Genomic DNA, 26,199 nt, shown 5'->3' with positions numbered 1-26,199 from the left:
GCATCTATGTATTTGATCCATATTTGCAACATCCCAAAAAAGCACACTGTCCGTTATGGTTATTTGACTGCTACATGAGTGGAAACAAAGCTTTTCTCATTCATAGTGTGCTTTAAAATGAGGTTATTAGACATAAATGAACTTTAAACGCTGAAAAGTCCCAGTAGATGCTTCAACAAACTCCACTTTCAGTTTCATGTTCAGTTAGCATGTGAATCACAGCAATTGTATCTGTTATCTATCTATAACCGCTGTCTGTTTACTGATAAAACACAAAGCTTTTATGGTTGTCAGCCCACAAAGCGCACTGGTTCCTGGATAAAAGCCACTAATAAATTAGTATTATGCTACGAATGGTTAGAAAGCTCTGAAGAGGGAAATGTATTTGTAAGGAACGATATCATGGATACTAGCGGATGCTCTGATCTATATTATCTGGTTCCAGTGTGATTCCTTAGCGCTGCATTATAAAGACTTTTCTAGGAAAGAGTTCTACGTTACAAATCTATTATACTGTGGACGTGACGCTATTACACTCTTGGCCTCATGAAACACACTCTCATCACATGTTGAAATGCTAGATTCTTTACAGCATAGAAGATTGATTTATTATGCTTGTAAATAAAGACTGCATTTATAATCCTGTTCGTTTTATAGATGTAGTCAGAGGGAGAATCCTCCATCGTATTGCTGACTCTCACTATTGACTGATATTTCATAAAAGCCCAGTATTGACAAACAGATAAATGTCCCTAACCCTAATCTTAAGTATTCAGCAGTCTCTTTGCATCCGGGTTTTTTTTCACCAGCAACACAAATCAATTTAACCATAACCCATTTGTCTGAAGCAGTTACCCAGATCAATTACAGCAGCAGACCTCATCAGCATCCCACATCCCACCAGTCGCAGGCTTGCCTCTGCGTGTTTTCTTACTACGCGGCTCCATATCACCCTCCACACAGCAGGGGTTTTATTTAATCAGCCATTCGCAACAGTTGGGAGGGCCGGATCTAAGCCGGGGTATAAACCTCCCTGGCTCTCATGTGTAGCAGCGTTTGCTCTGTCTGGATTATTGTCAGACACATTAGCGTGGAGCCTAATGCAACGCTCAGCCATATAGGCCGGCTGCTTCACTGCTGCCCATCGATTTGACTAGCAAAAGGGGGGGTGGGTGGGGAGGAAACAACTGGATTACATAATTCATGTGACTGACTGTTCCATTTGTAGTGCCGCTGAACTGGGAGAAGTAGCATAATAGATTAGATTGAATAGCACACAAGCGGCTCCAGTGGAAATAAACCAGTTCAACATTTCTGCACAGCAAAAAAACAACAACATTTTATCTGATATAAACATTCTGCAAAGTTTTAACACATATGAAGTCGCCTTTAGTGAATCGTTTAATTGTTCACTTATTTTGAGACTATGGCTCGTTAATATGAAAATATGAGTGATAACTAGTGTCTGCATCTCTTGGCGTGTTCCGTCATGACTGGATACGCAGCCTGTTCTCCAGTATGCTGCATTACAACAGGTGATAATGATAAGCAACTCCACCTTTCGCTTATTACATGCTGATTTGTTGACTGAAGGCGACTGCTGATGTATTTGTTAAATGTGTGTGTGTGTGTGTGTGTGTGTGGGCTATAATTTGCTACATAATTTGAAATAATCCTCAGAGGCAAATATAATAAGAGGAAATATGTCTAGAGTTAAAATAATGATGATAAAATCTGATGTGCGCCAAATTCCATTCAAAATTCTGACGTTTTAATACATTTTTGGTTGTTAAATATTCGCTCAAGAGTATCTAAAACTCTTATTTTTATATAAAGTGTTCACCAAATAGCACTTCTTTTGTAAAAGCATGTTTTTAAACAGGTTTACAACCCACCATGGTGTATGTTAAAAGTGAAAATGAACATATAATCAATTTTAAGTTGTAAATTCATCCAAATTATTATGTTCAGACGCACTTTTGAGTCATTTATGGGATTATTCACTCAGTACAGTTGTTTTATGAGGCAATAAACAACATATTAATCGTAGCAGCTTATGAGAAATTGTTGTTTAGAATGAACAATGAGGTTGATGTAGATATAGTCTGATGTGGAACAGATATCTCAATCACATTAAAAACCATTGAAACCTCTTAAAATGAGGTAACATCCCTTCTATTTACTATTTATTTGTATTTCCTAACACATTGATTATGTCTCTGAACCCCCATGCTGCCATTATAATTCCTCTTTTTTGTCATTATTTACTTTAAGCCCCTTTTTTAATGTATTTTTTAAATTCTTCTCTCTGTTTCTACAGTTGTCCATTGTTTAAAAACCAAAAACAGAGTTATTATAGTGATAATTATTATAGTGATTAATAAAAAAAAAAGACAACAGTGTAACTTCCCATAAAAGACTCATTGTTCTTTCTCAATCATTTCCCATAGAGCTCTTCCCTCCACTCCCTTTCTGACGAGTGAAACTTAATCCGGACGAGTAGCTGCTTCGGCGGAATTTGACACCGATAGTGATAAAAGCTCACACGTTTTCTGTTTATCTATTGAAATTGTAAAGAGCTTCAGTCTACAGGGAACAAATAAGCGAAAGTAAGCGAACAAATAGATGACATAAGCGCCGGTTAAAGAAAGCAAAACTTACATATCTGCTGATGAGGGTGCGAAGAGTGCTGAAATCCATCCCCATCTTGTTGCTCTTCCCTCCCCGGACACTTCTTCTTCTCTCTCAGACGTGTTTTTTCCCCCTTCAAAGGTTACTTTACTGTATGCGACGGCTTCTTTTTAAATCTCCTCCTTTGTCCATGACTTTCTCTGTCTTCTCTTCTTCCTGAATGTGAAAACAAGGCTCGGTTCCGACAGTTGTGAACCTGCACTCACCTACCGGGAGGAGCGGCTGTCTGCGTGCAGTTTTAGGACAGTTCACACAGACACGCACATGACTGGGATCATGCCAGTCGCTCCCTCTCCTGTGCGCGTGCACTAATAATCTGCTTGCCTACTAATAATCTTCGTCTACGTCACGAGGGAGCCAGGTGATGTAGTGCCGACTGGGAGTGAACGCATGCGCACTCTAGTGTGTATGGTGCGTAATTGATTGGACGTTTCAGTTAATTAGGATATTGATTTTTTTTTTTCTATGCGCAAAGTTTTTTTTATTCACAAAGAGACATTTTCTGTATCACTATATAAGATCTCACATTTTCTCCTATAACTGAATTATCTACTTCAATCATTCAGTTTATTAAAACAATAAAAAAGTAATAAGCTATTGAAACATGATGGAACTTTTTTCCCTGAAACCTCTAACTGAATGTATTTATATTGTGTATATGTGTACATGTGTTTTTTTAATTTCATGTGATTGTCTTTTCATATTTTTATTTTATGTTCTTCATATGTATTTATGTTATTTGAACTTTAATATGTACTGCTACTGTTTACCTGAATGTTTGTATATTATACTATTGTTAAAAAAAATCGGATATAGATTTTTGTTTGTGGCAAATGCAAAATTAACTATAACTTTAATGAAACTGAGCAAGAATGTGTGTGTGTGTCTGTTAAACATCTCATAGGACTCAGTTTTATCCCCACATGACTAAATTCCAATATTTATATAAGTAAATATATATATTTGACAGGATTTGTTAGAGACATGCAAACAAAATTATTATGAAAACTAAACCTCCTGATCCTGTGGCTTACAACTAAATGAAAAGATTAGAATAACAATCATTGTGTTTTAGAATGTGTATTTTATTGTACTTCCATATCTGTAGTGTACTGTGGTTTTATGATGATGGAAGCTGTATATTTTAATTACACTGTACGTGTAAAAGCCCAACTAGGGAGAAGAGCGGTGAATTAGCAATAGCTATAAACTCTCTGTGTAGCACATAAGTTTAATGCTCTGTATTGGAACTATGTTAAATTGCATCATCCCTATTAAATGAGTAAAAATTCAAAATTCAGTTCAATTCAAAATTCAAAAAGTCCTTTTCCTCTGACGTCTGATTCTTCAGTTACCAAAGCAATTATTATTTTGTTCATTTTAGAGACCTTTTTTGAATTATTGCAGCATATATATATGAAAATTCACAGTTTGTTGAGGTCAGAAGGGTCAGAACCAAAATCCATATGCTGAGTTTCCGGAGGGAAATGTTTTCATTCATCGGTCCATCGTCTGTTTCCTGGAGACGCTTTTCGGCGGGTTCAGTTTGAAACACCAACGTCAAAGTCACAACAATAACAATCATCACATCCGGTTATTACTTTTAAAATAAAATCCTTACTCAAGAGGTTAAACTTTGTATTGCACAAATATACATAAAGGGATTAAAAATGGATGAAATTACCTGCATATCCACGTGCAATAGGCGATGTTTACAAATTAAAAGTGCAGTATAATGTGTGTTAAAAGGGAAGGCATTATAAACTGCAGCTTCAGCCAAAACCTTTTTTTCAGACTGCAGAAAAAACTTCAAGTTGGGTTATTGTATTGTTTTGAGCTGCTGTATTTAAGGATCTGTCTCGTTTCTTTTCCGTGTGTTTATATATGTGAAAATGAATTTGTGTATGCAGACTGGGGAAAAAAAATCTAAATTCGAAATAAATTCTAATATTATAAGCTCAAAAAAGTGCAGCTACTTTTATACTTTTTTATATACTTTTCCCCCTCTACTTTACCTTTTATGGATTGGTTTGTTACTGTTCCAGGGCTGCAAAGCAAATGTTGTTGCACTGGACATATGTAATGACAATACATGTTTATTATACTTTTATTCTACTCTACAGTTGCAGATTTTTGATTTATACTTTCACTTTGCACACTTCATCATGTAGTAATAGTCATCAGTTCTTTTGTTTTTTGTCTTTGAATCATCAAGATTATTTTAAATTGATATATTCTTAATATTGCACTTTTCTGAATAATTTTACTTTGTCAGACTGCAGACTTTTAGAAAAGTCACGCATACTTTTGTACAGCCATGTAGACTTTTGTACAGCCATGCAGACTTTGTAAAGCCATGCAGACTGTTGTAAAACACGTGCAGACTTTTGTAAAGCCATGCAGACAGTTATAAAGCCATTGAGACGGTTGTAAAATGAATACAAATTTCAATGCGTTTACTTTGAAGGAATACGGCGCTTCCTGCTTCGTGTTAGCTTCACTCATCTTGTCAAAATGGCGTTGCTCGTAGTGGGAGACTGGAGTTAATTTACACTGTGGCATTTTATTCCGTTATTCTACCATACGAGACGTTAGTCACGGACACTATGGCGACTCTGGATCAGAAATCACCCAACGTGCTTCTCCAGAGCCTCTGCTGCAGAATCACGGGGAAAAGTGAAGGTACACCAGTGAACGCTAGCATGCTCCGCGCTAGTCCAGACGTTAAACCGAACCTCATTCAAAAAATCGGCAGTTTTGTTGTTACACCACCTATTACTAAAAATACACATTTTAAACACGACATAAAGACATACACTGAATCTCTATAGTCTCCTGCCAAATTCGGGTTGTCATTTTCACACCAGGCAATACAGATCTTAATAATATTTAAACTTTTTATACCGCTTGCGTCGGTTCAACCCGGTGTGTCTTTATGACCGAACGTTGTAGAAAACGTTTGAAATATGATTGAAATTCGTGCTGTTCGGTGTTTAGGCGAAATGCCGACCTCAAGAGAGCAAATTATTCATTTATTAACAGCTTTACGAGTAAAAAAGCACACACCAAACGTTAGATTTTAGACTTATTGAGACCAGTATCATTTTAGCTGTGTTGGACGGCTCGTAGCCCGGCTAGGTCCGCTTAGTTAGCTGTCAGCCAGTGGTGCACATCCCGCTGTATAGTTTCATGATACTTCAAGCTGTCATACACAAACACAATACACTACTGTGGTAGAGTAATTAGCTGTTCACTTCAGCTATCTGTACGCTTGCCATCCAGTTATCTCTCATGCTGAGCTCCATACTGTTTGTCTGGTTATTGGATGCTCTTGTGTCTTGCTAGCTGCAGGCCCCTGCTGGATGCAGGCATCACAATAGTGGGTTAGCATGATGAAATAGTCTGATCCTCCACTTTTCAGTCACTTTGATATGATTGCAGCTTTAACTTCATAATTAAAGGCACCAAAGCTTTGCAGCCTGGTATTTTATTACAGAAATATTTGTATTTTTTCCATCTAAAGCAAGAGTGTTAGACAGTTATGTATTTTTTTCATAAATTAATAACCTATTTCTAAACAATAACCCACCTCACTCTAGTATATAAGTTTAAAATGGTTTACTGTGCTTCTGAAACTTCAAAATAGTGGGGTGACAGGAGCAAAACAAGGAAAATCATCCTGGTCGCAACCTCAGGTGATTGCTATATTCCTTCTGCCTATTTGTCGTAACCTTTAGTCTTTATTGTTCATTTATTTCTCCAGCTGAAGTTGCCCACCAGTTCCAGTATGCAGTGCGAGTCATTGGCAGTAACTACGCCCCCAGCATTGAACGGGATGAGTTCCTGGTGTCGGAGAAGATCAAGAAAGAACGTAAGTGACTTATACCATTCACCAATGACAATACTCTCATACTGTAGGTTACCAGACTGCTGGGACAGAGGGGAGAAACTAACATTACTCTGTTCAGTCATTGTGGCATTTTCCCGCATCCACTAGCCAAATCTGCCCGTCTCTGTTCCTGTCATGTGCTTATTGTATATGTCCCCCATGTGTGCACTTTACCTTTTTAAATCTTTATTGCACCATGATAGTCAATCCCAGTAGACCTTCATAGTAGCCAAGGTAGCACCATTAGTGGGAAAACATTGATCCAAGGATGCAGAAAATAAAAATAGCACAGCACTTCCTGTAAAAAAAAAAAAAATGTTTATTTGTCACAGATCTTCAGGTGGACTTACGGGAACTTTGTGAAAGTATTTAAGGTTATAGTGTAATGCTGCAGAACAGAGTGAGCTGTGCAGTTTTGGCTTTTCTAAGCACAGATGGACTTTATGTGCCTCAGTGCTTCATTTCCTGCCGTCTTTCATCTTACTCTGCAGTTTAAGTCACAGCTCACTTTCATTTATCGTGTTCAAATCCCAAACAGGCTGTTTGTGGAAACGCTCCTTCTTTCATCATTTTGTTTTTTTTAATATTGGTTGTTAATTGCTCACAGGAGACGCAAAAAAAATTCAATCTTATCATCAAAACTTGTATAAATCCTGCAGGGAACGACAGGAAATTTCTAACCTTGTTTTGTGAAATGAGCTGGTACTGCTGGAGATTTAAAGAAACTTCCCTGTCTGAAGGATTTTGTTCTTGATCTTGTTGCAGTGCTGAAGCAGCGGAGAGAAGCAGACGCTGCTCTGTTCTCAGAGCTGCACAGAAAACTTCAGACACAGGTTGGTATTTGTGTTTCTTTAGTAACTGTGTTCTTGCCAACACAGAAGAACAAGCACTAAATCCACCGTGCACTTGTTTGAAATCTGATCAAATCTGAATCATATATCACATTATAGATATCTATGGTAGAGTGCCCAACAGATTATGATAATGTTGTGTTGATGGGATGTTGTGTTTCCTGTTTGACAGGGTGTTTTGAAGCATCGCTGGTCTGTTCTCTACTTGCTGCTCAGCCTCTCTGAAGACCCCCGCAAACCATCCAGCAGGGTGAGGGACACACACACACACACACACACACAGTCAATAGCACCTAAATGTATACTTTTTTGCAGTTAGATGTAGTTTCTTTTAACGTTTTCCTGGTTATTAATTAGTTCTTGTCCATTTGTTGGAAGCACTATGTGTGATATTATGTCCCTGTCCTGCACAGGTTGGAAATTACGGGGCATTGTTTGCCCAGGCCCTCCAGAGGGACGCCCACTCCACCCCATTCTACTGCACCCGGCCACAGAGCCTGGCCCTGAGCTACGGGGAGAGGAGCGCGGGCCTGTCAGCCAGCGTGGGGACCAGCGGGATCTCCAGTCTGGGAGTCTACACACTGAACGGCCCCACGCCGACTCCACAGTCACTGCTGGCTGGGTGAGGAACATACACAGTTTTTTTTAATTATTAAGTCATCATTCATACATCTAGATGACTGATTCACATGTGTCAGCTGTGTTTAAGCAGTTTTGGATGAAAGGCTGTGCGGAGAACAGGGTTATTTATCTGATGTGTGTCCAGTAAAACCCTCAGCGCCACATAAAGGAAGCGTCAATTAGCACCAGAAAATGAACTCGCCTCTCAGCCTGACCTCTCGTCTATTTTATGAAGCATCAGAAGACCATTTAATTCCATTTCTCCTCATTAATAATGCAGGAGTCCTTCAGTTACAAATGAACATTGAGCTGTCTGCGCTCACCTTTTAGTCCTGAAAGGGCAAATTCACACTCCAAACATTAAAAAAAAAAAAAAGAGGTCTCATGGCATTGAACCGTGATTTATACTGTAGTGGTGCTTTAATTATGCAAAGACGTGTCTAGGTGTGAATTTTTAATGACTGTGTGTAATTGCTATTCTGAGTGTAATGTCTGACATGTTGCAACAGATCATGACGAGAGGATGCAGTTTTAGGCTGATACTGATATTTGACAGAATAAAAACATTTCTGTACCGCAATTTCTTACTTTTCTGCCGGCATAAACACAGATACAGATATATCTGCGATGAGCTAAAATAAGCTGATAATATTGGCCTTTCATGTATCAGCTGGACTACAGACAGATGACCTCTAAATGTGGGTTAACATGTCTAACATCTGGCGAACATCTGGTTCTAGAGGAAGCTTATTTGAATCAGACAGAATCCTTTCAGAAATACTGAACTGCCAGCGCTCACCAGGTGCACTTTTTTCTCACTTTAGACATTTATTATGAGATGTAACAGGACTCCTCATTGTCAACCATCATCCACTAGTGTAGGATAAATATAAAAGCGACTAACTGCATGATATCCTTCATCTAAAAGTTGTACAATATCAACAGTATTAGCTGAGGGACAGTATGAGTGTAACACATTAGTCAAACCCTCACAGCGACAGTAAAAGTGTTTTTGTGTGTTTCAGTCAACCTCCTCCGTCTGCAGCTGCAGGCGGTCAGCCTCTGGGCTCTCGTCTGGCCTGGGCTCTTCCTGTAAGTTCCTCCCCTTCCTCTGCCCTGGCCCCCCCCGCCACCCGGCCACTCCTCGGACCTCCAGCTCCCTCCGCCAGAGTTGTCCGTCCTCGCCGAGATGGCGATGGAACCGGTGAGTGTCACGTATAAAGCTGGAGTTAACGTTTGTTTCATCTTATTCAACGTAGCTACCAAAAAAAAGCTTATTTAAACTGATTTGTTTTCTGAGAATTGCAGATAGTATTACAGCATAAACTTTCCTTGTAATGTTTTCATTTGGACCTGAGAGCATTAACTGCGTCCCAGATGTAAACCCTCTGTCTTCGTCCTTTTTATTTGCTCGTCCTCTGCCGGTGCAGGGGAGGTGAGCGAGGCGTTGCTGGTGCGGGACATCCTCTACGTCTTCCAGGGAATCGATGGCAAGTTCATCAAGATGAGCGCCCAAGATAACTGCTACAAAATAGACAGCAAGGTATCCGAACCCACATCTCGCCTTGTAAAGCTTTTAATAGACCGATCAGCTCAGCAGGTCGCACACATCACCCAGAGCGACCTAACAGTGCAGGTCTCAGGTCGTCCCCATCCCAGAACAACCGCTACAATTGTTTGTCTTCAGACTAAATAAGAAATGAGGATAAACTGACTTTTTCTCCCCCTTTTTGTTACAGTTTTCAAATTTCATAAATCAAGAAAAAAACATTTATATAATGAAACCATTTTAAGACTTGGAGCTCCTGATCAGTTTCATTCTAAAAATAGACACTATGCTTGTTTTTCACTCTCTCCCTTTTAACACCCGCCATATATCCAGAGTAGATGATATGATATGAAACCAATTGTTGTTGATTGGACCTTTAAAAGAAAGATTCAACAGATCAATATGAAGCTCTTTGGCTCCGAGCCACATCGACCTGTCTTTTCTTTTCTCTCTCCTGTCAATTTGTTTTTTACCCCTCTCATATTATCAGTAGGAAGGCCTCAGATGTAACCTGTCCTATAGTCTCTCAGCGGGGCTAAACATAGACTTGTGGTCAATCTGCTGTCACCGTCCTGATGGAGAAGGAGCCACAGATATAAATTAGTCAATGGTGGAGATATTTTGGACTCTCCTCTGGCCACTTAACCTCTCTGTAAAGCCCCCCCCCCCCCCCCCCCCCCGATAAGAGGTTTTGTTAAACAAATGAAAATTTAATGCGTCATTTAATGTGAATTCTTCCCTCAGCCGGAAAACCAATCCGAGGAGGAAGCCTTGCCAGTTATAGTGGGTGCATGATGTAAATTACGGTAATCTCCATGATGTAACTCCATCGGAGCTTTCACAATGAAATTAGAGGCAGATTATGCTTGCTAAAAGTGCGGTTTGTGTCCATCTGTATGAACATAAAAATAAATTGTCAGAGATGCCCTCCGTACTCCCTGTACTTGGGTTTGCGCCATAAAGTGCACATTACATAATCTTTGCATGTAGTTTATCCATGTAGTTCACCTTTTTTTATGATAATTGGTTCTGGTAAAGGGTATTCCATTACATCATAAATGTAACTTATTATGGTTATTGTAACTTGGTTGACGTTATATGAATACAAGCCCATGTCCAAAGCTTCCTGCCTCAACTGGTGCCCCTTGACATAAAGAGCATCTGTTATATTTTGGAGAAAATAAGCTAAAATATAATAAAAATAAATATCATACAACTCCTGTTTATCACAAACAGATGGTGCAGTGGATGTGGGTGTATGTGCATAAATGTGTGCTGTGGCCCCACTAGGTGGTGTTGTGCAAGTCCCTGAGGGACACCAGCAGCAGACTGGCTGAGCTCGGATGGCTCCACAACAAAGTCAGGAAGTACACCGACGCCAGGAGCCTCGACCGGGCCTTTGGACTGGTTGGACAGGTGTGTGTGTGCCTGCTATATATATTAATTATCTTTTGTTCTGTTTTTATTTAATCCTTCACTAATGCATACCCTTCTGTCCCTTCTGTGTCCCTCTCTCTGCTTTTATCTTCCTCCCCTCAGAGCTTCTGTTCCTCGCTCCACCAGGAGCTGAAAGAGTACTATAGACTCCTCTCTGTCCTCCACTCCCAGGTACAAAAATGAACAATGCACATTCACACTTACAGAGATGATTGTTCAGAAGTTTATATAACAGAAAACATGGTGGAAAAGAAATTGCTATATATATAAAAACACTCCCCTGACGAACAAGGAAACATCATTTCAAGGTTCAATTAACATTTCTTTATGTTTAAATGTTAGTGCTGCTGTTGACCTGTGTTTGTATGTGTGTGTGTGTGTGTGTTGTAGTTGCAGGTAGAGGATGATCAGGGTGTGACCGTGTGCACGGAGAGCACTTTGACTCTCAGGAGGCTGCTGGTCTGGATGTACGACCCCAAAGTCCGGCTCAAAACACTGGCCGCCCTCGTCGACTTCTGCCAAGGTGAGCTGGATATATGTGTGTGTGTGTGTGTGTGTGTGTGTGTGTGTGTGTGTGTGTGTGTGTGTGTGTGTGTGTGCGCTGCTTTTGTGTCTTGTAGTGATTGAGTATTATAGCGAGAGGTGAATAGGAACAGGCCTTCAGGGTTTGTCTTATATGTGGGTGTGCTTTTGTGTGTGTGTGTGATCAGGTCGGAAGGGAGGCGAGCTGGCCTCAGCTGTCCACGCCTACGGGAAAACAGGAGACCCGCAGATGAGAGCGCTGGTTCAACACATCCTCAGCCTCGTGTCACACCCCATCCTTAACTTTCTCTATAGGTGGATCTACGACGGAGAGCTGGAAGACACCTACCACGAGGTACACACACACCTCTCTTTAAACTGTAGACAAATCAGAGAAGATCTCTGGACAAAAATGGACTTTTCTCACACATAACAGTCACCATTTAACAGTTTCAAATGAGAAAATCTGTGATTATAATCAGTCCTTTAATAGAGAAACCAGCACGCATTTACTGGTCTTTTCTGGAACATTGTTCTGTTCAACCACTCTGACGTTTGACCCTAATGAGAGAGCACATTATTGCAATGAGAGAGGGAGAGAAAGAGAGGAGAGGTACGACAGCTTCTTAAATGAGGACTGATGAGAGGAGTGTAATGGAGAGCCCATGATGGATGTTTCTCCTTTACCTCCCCCTGCCCTTTCTCTCTCTCTCTCTCTCTGTTTCTCTCCCACACACACACAGTATTTATGTGTCCAGCAGTAACCGTTACTTATCACCAGGCTCTTGGTCTTAAGTGCTGATTTTTAAGAACACAGAGGAAGTTATCACACCTCTCAGAAGGCCAATTACCCAGGAGATCACACACGCAGGCTGTTAAAACACATGCCACATAATTATAGGAAAAAAAACTACCTAAATAAATATGAGATGTTTTCAGTTGTAAAACAACACAGCAGTAAATGTAACTCAAAAGTGGAAGCGAGGTGACATTTTCCAGATTAGACAATGTGCACTCTTCAGCTCTGCAGTCACACTTTGAAGCACATAAAGGTGTGTTTAAGGAAGATTTTTCCATTTTCATATCAGGGGGAAATATGAGCTATTAAACCCATCAGGAATCAGTTTTATTAACCAAGCAGATCATAAAGGAATCTGAGATACACATCTTTTACTCACACTAGACACACAGCTGAAGAATATCACTAATAATCAGTATTATAGTTTGTAGACGTTCAGAGGAATCTTATCATGATAATATATGATCATATCATGTTGGTAAATGTACAAAATGCTGTTGTCCAATTTGATAATTCCTCACAAATTACAGATTTTAGGTTCTATAAAGGTAGAACACAGCTGATTGAATTATATTTAATTCTTTAATTATACCACAGCCAAACGCTTTTCTCATCTCCGACTGTATATCAAGACTGAAATTCAAAACAGATGACGCAACCTCGTGTTGTTTATAGTGTCATTTTTTGTAGACTCTAATTTCAGCTAATAGGCTGTGTGAAAGTGCTTTGTAGAGGTGGATTTATGTGAATCTGACAGTTGGAATCAGTTCAAAAATGTACCAGACAGCACGCGGAGAGTACACAGCTTTCAGCATGCCCATTAGAAAGTAGTAGATGAACAATCTAACCGACAGTGACAAACGATGTAGCCTAGCATCTGTGGAAACTGTGTCTATCATGGACTGTATGTACACTGTGCCGATAATAATAGTATTTATCCAGTGTTTGAACCTTAACTTGTGTGTATGTTTATGTTTGTGTGTGCAGTTCTTCGTAGCGTCAGATCCCAACGTGAAGACTGATCGCCTGTGGCACGACAAGTACTCCCTCAGGAAGTCAATGATCCCCTCATTCATCACCATGGACCAGGCCCGGAAGGTACACACACACACACACACACACACACACACAGATCTTTTTATTCATCACCATAGACCAGCAAGACAACAAACTATTATCTCCAAGCTGCTGTTTCGCTTTCGGTCACATCAGCTCGTTCTCATCCTCTGCCCCCCAGGTCCTGCTGATCGGCAAATCCATCAACTTCCTGCATCAGGTTTGTCATGACAGAACGCCGCCGGGCAAAATCACATCGGCATCCAAGTCTGCAGACACGCCCAAAGACGGTAGGAGTCTATCCGTTGCCTGTTTCTCTTGTCGTCTTGTTTAAAGGGAAACAATTATATCTGTACTTTGTTTCTGGGCATAATTAGGATTAAGAGTGTTCACATAAAGGGGCGTTATCTTTAGAAAATATCAGCCCAAAGCATGAATAACATTAAAAGAAGCAAAAGCGTGCTACAATATGCTGAACATGTAAAAGTTGGAATGGTATTTCTGGCTTTATTGGCATTCTTTATTGTGTTTTGCTTTATTCTTTGGCAATGTTATTGTTGCATCAAGCGTACAAATGACAGCACTGACCAATAAGAAGCTTTTTTTAAATTATTATTATATTGAAGTCGTCTGGTGGACTGGCAGTGATCGATGCTCTTACCGCTCACTGGCCTTGTCCTCTCCTTTTCGACTATGAAGAGGAAAGAGGTATACTTAGCCATGTTCTATTGATCCAGGACTTCATCCGACCAGTTTGATCCGTAGCTTTTACTGTTGAAGGGCATCACAGGCTCTACTCCCTTTATTGTCCAGCAGCAGCAGCGATGGATTTTATTCAGTATTAGTTGTTAGTTCTTGCCTTTCTTTCACATTTTTGTAGGTTTCTTAATCCATGCTTTAGTATAAAAACACTTAAACATCGATGTCTAGTTTTCAACACCCTCTTTTCCACTAATAAACCTGCTCCGTCCTCGCTCTCTCGTAGCCGCGGAGTTGCTGTCGGACCTGGAGGGAGCGTTCCAGGAGAAGATCGACGCCGCCTACTTTGACACCAGCAAATACCTGCTGGACGTTCTCAACCGTAACTATCTACTGCTGGAGCATCTACAGGCCATGAGGAGATACCTGCTGCTGGGCCAGGGAGACTTCATCAGGCACCTCATGGACCTGCTCAAGTTAGCAACACATACTTTTAACACATCATCTCTTTTATAATACATCTGCGTGCAAATATTGCATTAGAATATTTGACTGTAATGTTTCATCTTTATCCCAGACCGGAGCTGGCACGACCTGCCACCACTTTGTACCAACACAACTTGACTGGTATCTTAGAGACAGCAGTCAGAGCCACCAACGCCCAGTATGACAACGCAGAGATCCTCAAGAGGCTGGATGTACGCCTGCTGGAGGTAATGTGTGTGTCCACATGTTCCGCTCTTACGTTTTAATGGAAGACTGGATCCTATCAATATGAATTTCTATGAGGTGTGGGGTTATTGTGCTTCACCAGGGGGCACTGTGCTGCAGGTCTGACTTCAGCATGTCCTCACTTTTCTCTTTTGTTGCCTCTAGGTGTCTCCAGGTGATACAGGCTGGGATGTTTTTAGCCTGGACTACCATGTAGATGGACCCATTGCTACGGTAACGCACACACACACACAGTCTCCCAGTATTGTGAATGTTTTTAGCGGCGCAGAACAATTGTGTCCAAGCATTGTTGTTGTGTTCATGTATTATCATTTCTGTGTGTGTGCTTCAGGTGTTTACAAGGGAATGTATGGGCCACTACCTGCGTGTGTTCAACTTCCTGTGGAGAGCCAAGAGGATGGAGTACACGCTGACTGACATCTGGAAGGGCCAGATGTGTAATGCCAAGCTGCTCAAAACTATGCCTGGTACATAAAAACTCTACACACATAAATAGACTCACTGATACACATTATAGCAATATTATTTTGGAGTTGTTACCTAACATAAATATGTAAAACATGATAAGCTAGTTTTTCCAGAGACTGGCATTCAAAGGGCTTTTTAAAAGTCTGTGACTTATAGGCTGTTGTGCTTCTTTTTTTTTTTTTTTACCCTCCAGAGTTGTCCGGCGTGCTGCATCAGTGTCACATCCTGGCCTCCGAGATGGTCCACTTCATCCACCAGATGCAGTACTACATCACCTTCGAGGTCAGACCATTAGCAGGGCTGCTAAAATCAGTCCCGGGCTGTAAAACATTACAGTAAAAAGTAGTAATTACACCAGGAGGTGATCTACTGTGTCTGTTAAATGCAACACTGCATAACATGAGGTTGCAGCTGATTTACAGGATCAACAGTAGCTGCGTTAAGTCACTGAAGTTAACTCGAGCTTTTCTTTTCTTCCTCAGCAAGCCAGTTCAGTGATCAATATGTCTTGAAGGACTTAATGAAGGAATTTAAAAGTAATCAAAAAGATCATTTAAATGATGCTCCTGCATTTAGACCAACATGAGACACTAAATCTGTCCTAACTTTTACTGTTAAGTCAGCAAGTAAAAGTGAAGTTAAGACTTCTCTGCTCAGACAGTTGATAAAATAATTATAAGAATTATACTATAAACATATTGACTGTGGGCAGGGAGACGCCACCATCATGTCAGAGGTGAACCACACTGACTGCGTCATATCTGATATTTAATAAAAGGGCAATACCATTCCCATATACATTACGTAAAGTGTGTGTGTGTGTGTGTAGGTGCTGGAGTGCTCCTGGGATGAGCTGTGGAACAAAGTGCAGCAAGCTCAAGACCTCGACCACATCATCGCTGCCCATGACGTCTTCCTGGATACCATCATCTCTAGATGCCTGTTGGACAATAACAGCAGGGTAACACACACACACACACACACAGAGGAAAAAAAATAGGTTGTCAGAGTGAAAAGTACTGTTTATCCATGTTATATAAATACCATTTCCACACTCCCCCCGTTTTTATTTGTCCGTCCAGTCTCTTTTGAACCAGCTGAGGGCCATATTCGACCAGATCATCGAGTTTCAGAGCGCCCAGGACTCCCTCTACCGCTCTGCACTGGAAGAACTCGCCCTCCGACTGCAGTATGAGGAGAAGAAGAAGCAGAGAGAGGAGGAGGTAGGAAGGGGAGGAGAGAGAGGTTACCGAGGAGCTACAGAGAGCAAAAAGAGTAGAGGAGTGGATGATTAGAACATAAAAGCAAATGTTTGTCTGCTGATTCAGGGTCAGTGGGGAGTGACGGCCGAACAGGAAGCAGAGGAGAAGAAGAGGATTCAGGACTTCCAGGAAACCATACCAAAGATGCGCTCCCAGCTCCGCATCCTCACTCACTTCTACCAGGTATCAGCTCGAGCCACCTCCACAAGCAGCTGTCAGTCATCTGCTTCTGGCGTATCCTTAACGCAAACAACTTTTTCATTTTTCTATTTTTTTTCTGTCTTCGTCTCCCCTCTCTTCTCTCAGAGCATCGTCCAGCAGTTCCTGGTGTTGCTGATGACCAGTTCGGATGAGAGTCTGCGTTTCCTCAGCTTCAGACTGGACTTCAATGAACACTACAGGTTTGACTTTTAAAAACTAGGTCAGCATAGCACACAAAACAACCTAAAAAATCTCTCGGTAGCACACGGTAGCCCATTAAATCCCTCTCCTACCAGGTTAGACCTTGAAAACTATCTGCTTTAGCCCAAGGAGGAGATCATTCTGCACTAGATTGTAGTTATTTGATGGCTTCAAGTTTATTAGTTTGCTCCAGATGTACTTTTAAGAAAATGTGGACATTGCAGAATCATACTGTGACTCATTTTGAGTCACTTTGAAGCAGTTGTTTGCTATGGAAGCAGTATCTTTCATCATGTCCAGTGCTTTAAGAAGCAATGATTCAGTCTATCAGAGCATAACTTAATTTGTAAGATCTTATTAAAATATCATTATGTAATTGACCGTTTCCTCTCTAACTCCTCAGGGCCAGAGAGCCGAGGCTGCGAGCCTCACTAGGCGCCACGAGGGGGCGACGAATGTCAAACATCTGACACGTCGACAGCAATCGACAACAAATCCAGTCGTTGGAGCGTGGAGTACGACATCACAGCGGGAAGTGGTGACATCACAGAAACGGGACGACCAGCAGGCTTTAAAGCGCTTCATGTCGAGACGATGTCATGCCTTGGAGGAGCGATCCGGCGCTGCACTGGACAATCAGCACCGGCGGCGGTTACCGAGCGATGAGGGAAAAGAAAAGCTGCTGTCAGACTGAGCTCCCCCCCCCCCCGAGTCACACAGGGCCACCTTACATGGCATGCCTTATTAATGAGAAGAAAACAAAACCTTTTTTTTTTTTTTTCCTCTCTGCGCGGTTGCCAAATCTAGTCCCAACACACATGTATGTACATAGAGTATTATGCAAAAATGTATGTATGTGTATATATGCATCTTTACATGTCAGCACTTGTGGCTCTGCATCATCTTCTCTCTAGGGTTCGACCGATATGGGTCTGATAGTGATATTTTTTCAATTTTTGTATTTGTAGCAGTTATTAAAATTATTAAATCTGATCGTTTTTATTACAATTATTCCAGAAGAGACTTTCAGTGTGTTTCTGCTGGAATTTGGTTCTTGTTAAGGTGGGGAAAAAAAACAACATTAGGCTCTAATATTGTCTGGTATATCGGTCTAACCCTAGTTCTCAAATCTCCTTAAATTTCAGGGTTTTTTAAGGTGTCCGTTTAGCTGTCCAATCACAATCATACAGAGGATTTTGAGTTACATGAAGACAAATTGGGTCATACAGACAAAAAGCCGCTTTGTTGCCTACTTTGTTTACACCACAGGTTATATTAAAATCATTATAAGTTGATAGTTTTGCAATGGTTTGTCATCAGATTTGAGAAATAGGAGACAGAATCTGGCTTCTAACTTTCAAGACGTCACCTCAACTGAGAACCGACGATGTAAAGAATGTTATTATTATTATTATTATTATTATTATTAAGTATTTAAATGTGGTTTCCCTGCTTAGTTCACAGTATGTGCTCTTACGGATCATGTTAAAGAAAAACAATCCTCACAACAACCACAACAACCTCACTTCTTCTTCTTCTCATGACATAAACAATAGGAGCTATAAATGTTCAAATGTTTCAGTTCCTTTAAATATTGTAAATATTTCTAAATGAAAATCCACATTTTAAGAGTTTAATGGTTAGAAATGTTAACTCGGGACAGTTTATTTTCTGAAAGGAATATATTCCAGCGTTATAAAAGAAAGCAAGAGTGCTGTTTGTGGTGTTGTTAAGTGAGGCTTGCTCTGTGTGCGTATCGAGATGGATTCGGTTCAGAATAGTAGCAGCGTTTTCTGGATGTCATATAATCGTCATTATTTTTAAGAGCTCAAACATCTGTTCTTCGTCTTTTATCAACTCCCAAAGTTGTTTTGTTCTTCTAATTAATTGGATTTCTTACTTACACACTTGCAATTGGCAACGAATACAGAATTAGTATTTTTTTTAATGCGTTAATGCTCCAAATCTGAACACAGAAGTGAACGTTTTGCCTTTGCTTCAGCTCAAAAATGGATAATCAAATCATCAAAGTCTTAATTGCTGGATTTTTCCTCTTTAGTTTTGTTAGTTAAGGAAAAAAAAAAAGTCATGTTGTTTGTTGACAAGTTTGGATTCACTGTTCACAGATTCACCAACTATCTACATGACCGTGTTTGCAGTGATGCTCCAGGTTTGATGTTTTTTCTTTTTTGGGTCAATGAAACAGATTGGTGCTGCATATGGTCACTAGACCAGTTCACAGGTTTCTAACAACGTATTCCTTCATACACATACACATGCGGTTACATCAGAAACCGCACTTACTGTATAAACACTGAACTGAACCTGGATCAGCACTCCTGCACCGTCTGGTTTCTGCTGTATGTCTCTGTCTGTTCTTTCCTCATCTGTCCTGTCCTCTGCGTTGCATAGCACATAATGTATAGATTATAGGGAAACAAACCATCCCGCTTCATCTTTAATAAAATAATGTTTTTCATTAAAATGTGTTCCAGTATGTGTTTTTACTTTCAGCAGTACTGTGTAGCTCTCCCTATGCTTGTGGACTTACTGCCACCTTCTGTCAAGAAGTCCAAGATAACGTTGGTTGATAATTTCGAGGTTAACTTTCCACATTAATCTTTACTGAATCTTTAATTCTCGTCATTTTGTTTTACAATATCATAATTTACATAAATACAATATAATCTGCACAGAGCTGAACATTAACTCTTATTGGTTTAAGATTATCTGCAAAGATAGTGAGACTTCGTTTTATTAATTTCTAAATTAACTGATTTAAAGGGGCACTCTTATAATTTAGTATCACATTTATTTAAAGTTGGCAGACTTATGAAAGATTAAAAATCATGAATAGTAGCGAAGGCTACATTTCCCACCATGCACCTCAATAAAAATAAAGAAAAGAAGCCTCACTGCCTGCTACAGAAGTCTTCTAAAGTCTTTTTTTTTGTAGCCTCCAAACTCCAAAGTAACCACAACATTGGGGTTATTTTCTCAGCACAAGACATTATATAACTGTTTTCACACTCCCTCTGACGACTAATCTGCTCTTGATGTGTGAAATCGGTGGAGTGTCCCTTTTAACTTCTTTAATTGAGCAATAAATATTAAAAGACAAAACCCTGACAAATTGCCTCGAATGGATCAGTTTAAAAAAGTGATTCATAAATAACTAAACACCACAAGCTAACTGCAGCGGCGGTGGCAGCACGCAGACAGGACGGACTTTTAATCAAATAAAAATGAGCTGCTTCTCAAATCAGTGAGCTGAATAATCTCGACTTTAACCATTTAGTGTTGCTTTTCATGCTGCTGCAGCCAGAACTGATCCACTGCCACACTGTTGCACCGTTTTCTTTCCGTCCATTTCATTTCATAAAAGATGTATCAGTCAAATTAAGAAGACAACATTCTTATGCATTGTGTTGTATTCAAAAAAATGTCCATCCTCAAATATTTTCTATAGAGTCTGATGTTTTAGTTAAGTTCAGCACCAAGGACAGCAACACAGTACTGCTGTATTTGGCACATGGGATGAGGTCTGTGTGATATTTTTGTATTTTTACATAACTATATGTATACTCATGTTTCTCTACTGATGTGTCATGCCTTAAGTGAAGTATATTTTGCTATCACATCCGTGTTTTCATCTTATTGTATGTTCTTTACACTCAATTATAGACAAAAATGAACCACTAGAGGGAGTAACAGCTTCTCCTTTCTAGCTTCCATTCTCTCCACCCTCAGTCTTTCTGACTCTCTCACACTTAACACACACTTCATCATCCTGGCTTTAGATTCTTTGATGCATAGGACCTCCGACTTGCAATCAAAAACCAGATCATTTCTTTTGTCTTCTGCACCGACTGTTGTACAAGTGTCCTGTTGAGATTCTGTAGTTCAGGTGCAGTCGCAGATGAAAAACGTTCCTCTTCTTCGCCTGCTGTTGGATGTTGGAGCAAGATATTAACACACAGAGAGGCAGGAAGGAGAGGAAAGTGTGGAAATACTGTTACACACTCACACACAGTAACCACATGACACGTTTGTACCAGAGAAATATGTTCTGTCTGCCTTCATTTCTGTCTCAAAAACCAATTCTTTCAACAATTCACTCATTCATTCGCTTGATTTAGTGTCGTTTGTGCACGCATGTGTACTGTGTATGTGTGTGCACATGTGTAAATACCTGTTTATTTGTCCAGAGAGCCATCTCTTCAGACCTACAGCCTCTCGTCTTTGTGGATAACACTTTGAGAAAATTGTCAATTTGTGCAGCCAGAGTGCCGAGAGGCTGAGAATCCTGACTGCTGAGCTGGAACAGATACACTGCCTGGATCTTCATTTTCTGTCTCCCTTTCTTTCCTTCCTTCCTTTCTATACCGTGTCTGTATGTGATATACTGTCTCTATGTGCAGAGGTGTTTGACAGAGCGTGACATCAAAATGGTTTCTGATCTTTCCAGACATTTCTCCCAGTATTCCCAACGCCCCTCATGTCATTCTATCCTCAGCAGAAATGGAGTTGCACTGCTGACCTTTATATTAAGCTATACCTCGCTGACAAACTGACCTGGTATCAGTTCATTCTGCGTGTGTCAGTGGTCTTGAGTGTTTGGAAGCCTCGGACATGCTCTTTTCATGTTTTTTTTTGCTCTCAACACATACACCATTTTCATTATTTTACTTAAAAGTGATTAGTGCAATCCAAAATCTCAGTTTTGCTTGATGTGACTCTCTACAAGCACACGATTTAAACAGATACTCTAAACTGTCCTCTGTGTCGGTGCCCTTGTGCAGTGACCCTTCAGTAATACCTGAGAAACAGATCCAGCTGCCCCTAACAGCCACATCTGCACTCTCTCCAGCCTCAGGGCTCATGGTCACAGAGGTGACGGAGAGGACTTCCTGCCAGGGTCATATGTCATATGTTTGGTATTTTTCTGAAAACAGGAGGATTGTAGCAACCTCTGGTAATTCCTGCATTTTAGGTTAATTTCAGATCCAGTGTATTTAAGTTTGGCATCTTTTAGGTCAAATAAATGAAAGGATTCAGTACTTCACCAGAATTTGATTTCTGGCAGCATGGAGTGAAGCTGATCTATTATTGAGTAATAATTTTCTAGTATGTTTCCTGGAAAGAACCATGTAATCTAGTTATAATAGGTTGTTAACAGCAGATAGCAAAATCCTTTTTAGTTGTTCAAAACTGTTACATATAATCACAGTATTTTTAGCAGGTTTGAGTAAATAATACTACAATATATAACTTTTTCACATTGAAATAAATACTAACAATTTAATAGCATTTTTTTTCATGATCAGTTTGTTTTTTCACACTTTGTCTGAAACTGTCTCTTCAGTGATGTCATCAGGGGTTACATGCAGGTGTTGCTGCAGTGCTGTTGTCATTAGAAAGTTGCATTTGAGCTGTCATTTATTTGTCTGATGTGTTTTTCTTCATGGATAACTGGCCAAACGAGACCAATTTCTCCTCTTACAGTAGCCCAAATAAACCAAAATGCAGCAGCAGCTCGCATCTTTCCGAAAATCTTGACGTGAAATCCATTCTATTCAGCAAATTATGAAACGTTTTACTGCTAATTCTTATTACATTAATGGTTTATAACATTAAAGTGAACTTTGTGCATTAGTGATGTTAACAAATGTGCCCCATGAAAGGCCCATGAAAGTTGTTTAGTAAAAACAGGACAGTTGTTTAAAGTTGGAGTCTAATTTTCACAGAAGAATAGACCCGTGAGAACAACACATGCCCCATTTCAGCAACAGCAGCAGCAGAGTTTTGTTCAACTCTGTCCGACCCGCCGAAACAAAGCGACAAGCGCCAACTGTCATATCCCATCATGCATTAGCCATGCTGCAAATGCATGAATACAAGCTGAAGAATAGTACGCCGGCCATTCTGTTCTCTATTATATTCTCCATTATATTCTCTGTGAATGTCATTCAAGAAAAAGCTGCTTCATTTCCTCGAGACTGACTCAAGCCCTGATCTTCTCTTGTACGACCTTTCAACAGTGTTTTAAGGGGAGACAGTGGAAAAAAAAAAAAAAAAAAACTGTGTGTGTTGTCAGACCAGGAACAGACAGCTGACATTTAATGACATTTCTGGCAGCAGGTGAATTCGGAGGATCATATCAAAAGGATGAATTCTTGTTCTACTCTTGTTTCTCTGCTGAGTGCCAGCTGGACCCACAGTTTGCTGTATACATAGTGTAACACATCAGTGCTGCAATATGCACAAAACACAACAGAACTGGGCTACAACTTCAGATTTCTCCTCCTTGAAGGCCGCAGTTTGAACAATCTTGCATTGTGCCTGAGACCCATACCTCCTTTTGTTCGCAGTTTGCTTTAACAAGAGTCTTGAGGATAGATGTGCAGCATTAATTGGACATTTGCATTTGTGGGATTTTAATGAGGCTAATTAGAGCAGCAGATCGTAGTGAAGTCTGATAGTTTCTGCCCGGATACGGAACAAGGTGTGAAAACTGCTTTCTTTTGTGCATAATTGTCCCCTCATCCAGCCCAAAACTTTCACCTTTTGAAGTGGTTTCCCAGGTTGTATTTTCACTAATTGTGTCCGTCTAATTAAAGAGGCTCTGGTAATACTTGTCGTCGCCATTCCTCCTCTGATTATGATGTGTGGTTTCCAAAATTAGACCAGATGAAATGTAGAAAGAAGCGGCGGCGGCGGTGAAATGTGAGCACGATGATGAGAAGTTCAGAAAGTTGAATGAGGTTGAAAATTAGCATCTCATTACTACAGTTTCTCCTTTTTTGTTGTGTATTTGATGTTGTATTTTGATTCAACAGAATTGAATCACCAAGTATTTTGATAACTGTTAATAGTTATATGTCCTAATATGTAAAACAGATTGCATCAGCATATGAGGTATGAGGTTTCCCCCTCCTTTCTTTGAAGTCTGCCATCTTCACTAGAATAAGTGCACATTTTCCAACATTTTATTAAACCCAACCAGTGAAATAATGCTACAAATTCTGGTCAATCCACAGCCAGTCATCTTGAGTGTTTAAAGAATACTGTGACTTCTTCAAGAAGCCAGAAGTACAGTAATTTCATCTCAGTAGACTCAAGTCTTTCGCTTGTTGACAGTTGAAATAATCAGGAATGAAGCACAGAGAACAGCGAAATATAAAGAGCAAATATTAAAGGTTGAGTCGAGAGAAAACAGGGAAACTTAGAGGCTGGAGAGACAACTTTCTACCTTAAGAAACTTGGGCAGGTGAGCTCACTTCAGCTCGGCTGGATTTCTTGATGTTGCAGTAGGCTTTACGTCTTTCTCTTCAGGCTCGTTTCTGCTCCTCTCTCCTGCATTACCTCACTCCTCCGCACATCCACATCTTGACAGCTTTGCTCTGTAGTTCTCTATTCTGAATTTTAAGCAAGTCTCACTCCCAAACCATCCACAGGCGCTCCCGGCTTCTTTTGAGACAGCTGCATCTCAGCTGTCTGAGACACTTCTCCGTCACTTGGATGAAGCAGTGAAACCTTGTCTGGTTCATGCTTTATTCACCAGAAATGTTTTGTTAATTTAACACTGGAAAAGGCAGTAGATGTGGGCAGACACCAATGTGTTCAAAATTAAGGAAATCAGACGTTTTTACCTCTAAAATTCAAACCACAACTTTCTCACGTCAGTAAGGATCCTTTCAACTTTTCATTTTTAATGGTTTCTGCTTCCTCAAGTTCTACTTTATGTGTAAAAATCAGCCCTTGAGAAGGATCAGGCCAACTCTGCGGGCGGTCAACCATGCAGACAGGAGGGACTATTCAACATGAGGGACAGACAAGATGTCGACAGTTCCAGCCGAGCTGCCACTACTCTCTGATCAAATGATTTTTCAGTTGCTGTAGCTCCTCAGTGTCCACAGGAGAGCGCGGCTGCTCGTCAACATGCTGCAGAGAGACATGACAGGACAGTCTTGCTTGGCAGAAAGAGACTCTCGTTGCGCTCGTGGGTACAAGGCTGTAGGCTGCAGCCATGAGGCCAGTTTTTAGGAGACAACCTCAATCAATAACAAATACATAATAGATTTGGGATGAAAATGAGCATCAGACACAAAAATGTGTTGTTTTATATCCTGTGTAGCACAACCGATTCTTCATCTAGAATTGAAAAACTAGCATGACACAATTTTTTCTCTCACCTAGTTGGATAACATCTATGTTCCTGACATTTATGATCCCAGAAGTCCTGCCTGTAGGTCATGAATGACCGCAAGCTAAAGAGTTCAACATTTGTTACGCAGTCAGATCTGGAAAGACATAAATGTCATGTAGTCTGATCTCAGCATTACACAGTACAATGATCCAATATAGGAACAAACCGTGAACCTGATCTGTGACATCCTGGGTTCAGATCTGGCCTGAGACCTTTGGAAGATTTGATCTTTCTTGTTTCTATTTTTCTGATTAAAAGAAGCCACAATCTTAAAACTAGAAAAAGAAAAATAGACATAATACAGTACAGTACAGACATGTTATTGTCTGGTTGCCAGTGTTTTAAAGACACTTTTAATTGTAGACCTTTTTAGTGTTTAATTATAATCAATTAATGCATCTTAAAAAGCAGTGATTAACTGAACACACAATCCCTCCCATCTGTTCGTATGCGCAGCAGAAGGGAGGTGAGTAGGCTGGACTATCTTTACACAAATTTCAACTCTCCTCACTTTCTGTGTAAGAAAATACAAACTATAACAATTCTACAGCTATTGTGCATATTTTTCTATTTTTCAAGGGTTCAGTTGTGGTGATCGCAAATTACAAGAGTGTAAGAACTCACATCTGTGACTTCAGTGCTCCGTATGTTTCATTTAAATCACAGAGTAATGCACAGAGGTGTAGAAAAACATGGGCTCCTTGAAAAAGCTATGCGTGGAAATCAGGAATCACCTGTCTTTAGAGGGAGCACTGTTGCCTCCATAGCTGCCATGTGGTTTATCAACCTTGTGCATGTGCTCATATGGGAGTGATGCAGTTTCTCTGTTTTCATATTCCAGCGTAAAGTGCACGAGACAAATCATCTCTCCTGGTGTAATACCTTCAAAAAGGTCATGAAGACGGGAAAATGTAAATTCTGTCTCAAAACTCTGACTCTTTTTGTACACATTCAGCCTCACACACACACACAGCTAAGCTCAAGAGTAAAGAACTTGTATTGAAACAGGTTT

The 26,199-nt window shown here is 40.2% G+C and overlaps 2 protein-coding genes across 7 annotated transcripts in view; one reads left to right on the top strand and one right to left on the bottom strand.

Moving 5' to 3' along the window:
- The window catches only part of atp11a (ATPase phospholipid transporting 11A), a 53,067-nt gene extending 50,001 nt beyond the window's left edge, over positions 1-3,066 (bottom strand). For 3 of the 5 annotated variants that reach the window (XR_006400950.1, XM_044345027.1, XM_044345029.1), the window contains exon 1: positions 2,662-3,066. Coding sequence is in view for 4 of the 5 variants with exons in the window: in XM_044345027.1 (XP_044200962.1) it covers positions 2,662-2,706 (45 nt within the window). In the remaining variant the exon portion in view is untranslated. The remainder of the gene's footprint in view (positions 1-2,661) is intronic. The other 2 variants (XM_044345028.1, XM_044345031.1) reach the window with 1 other exon arrangement.
- Positions 3,067-5,178: 2,112 nt separating this feature from the next.
- On the top strand, positions 5,179-19,051 carry tubgcp3 (tubulin, gamma complex associated protein 3). Of its 2 annotated transcripts, none has more exons than XM_044345097.1 (23): positions 5,179-5,373; positions 6,455-6,562; positions 7,346-7,413; positions 7,604-7,681; positions 7,845-8,053; positions 9,078-9,256; positions 9,483-9,595; positions 10,892-11,017; positions 11,141-11,209; positions 11,429-11,561; positions 11,749-11,915; positions 13,347-13,457; positions 13,597-13,705; positions 14,401-14,590; positions 14,692-14,827; positions 14,991-15,059; positions 15,178-15,313; positions 15,508-15,596; positions 16,144-16,275; positions 16,397-16,537; positions 16,643-16,759; positions 16,883-16,978; positions 17,367-19,051. In XM_044345097.1, the coding sequence occupies exons 1-23, from the start codon at positions 5,298-5,300 to the stop codon at positions 17,670-17,672; spliced, it is 2,958 nt and encodes a 985-aa protein (XP_044201032.1). In that variant the 5' UTR covers positions 5,179-5,297; the 3' UTR covers positions 17,673-19,051. The 2 variants fall into 2 exon arrangements, with proteins under 2 accessions (XP_044201032.1, XP_044201031.1); XM_044345096.1 differs by having other exon boundaries at positions 16,883-16,977; positions 17,382-17,533.
- The last annotated feature ends 7,148 nt before the right edge of the window (positions 19,052-26,199 follow it).

The sequence above is a fragment of the Thunnus albacares genome, chromosome 24, assembly GCF_914725855.1.
Source record: "Thunnus albacares chromosome 24, fThuAlb1.1, whole genome shotgun sequence".
In the NCBI taxonomy this organism is placed as follows: domain Eukaryota; kingdom Metazoa; phylum Chordata; class Actinopteri; order Scombriformes; family Scombridae; genus Thunnus; species Thunnus albacares.
This window is presented reverse-complemented; position numbering and strand designations above follow the sequence as displayed.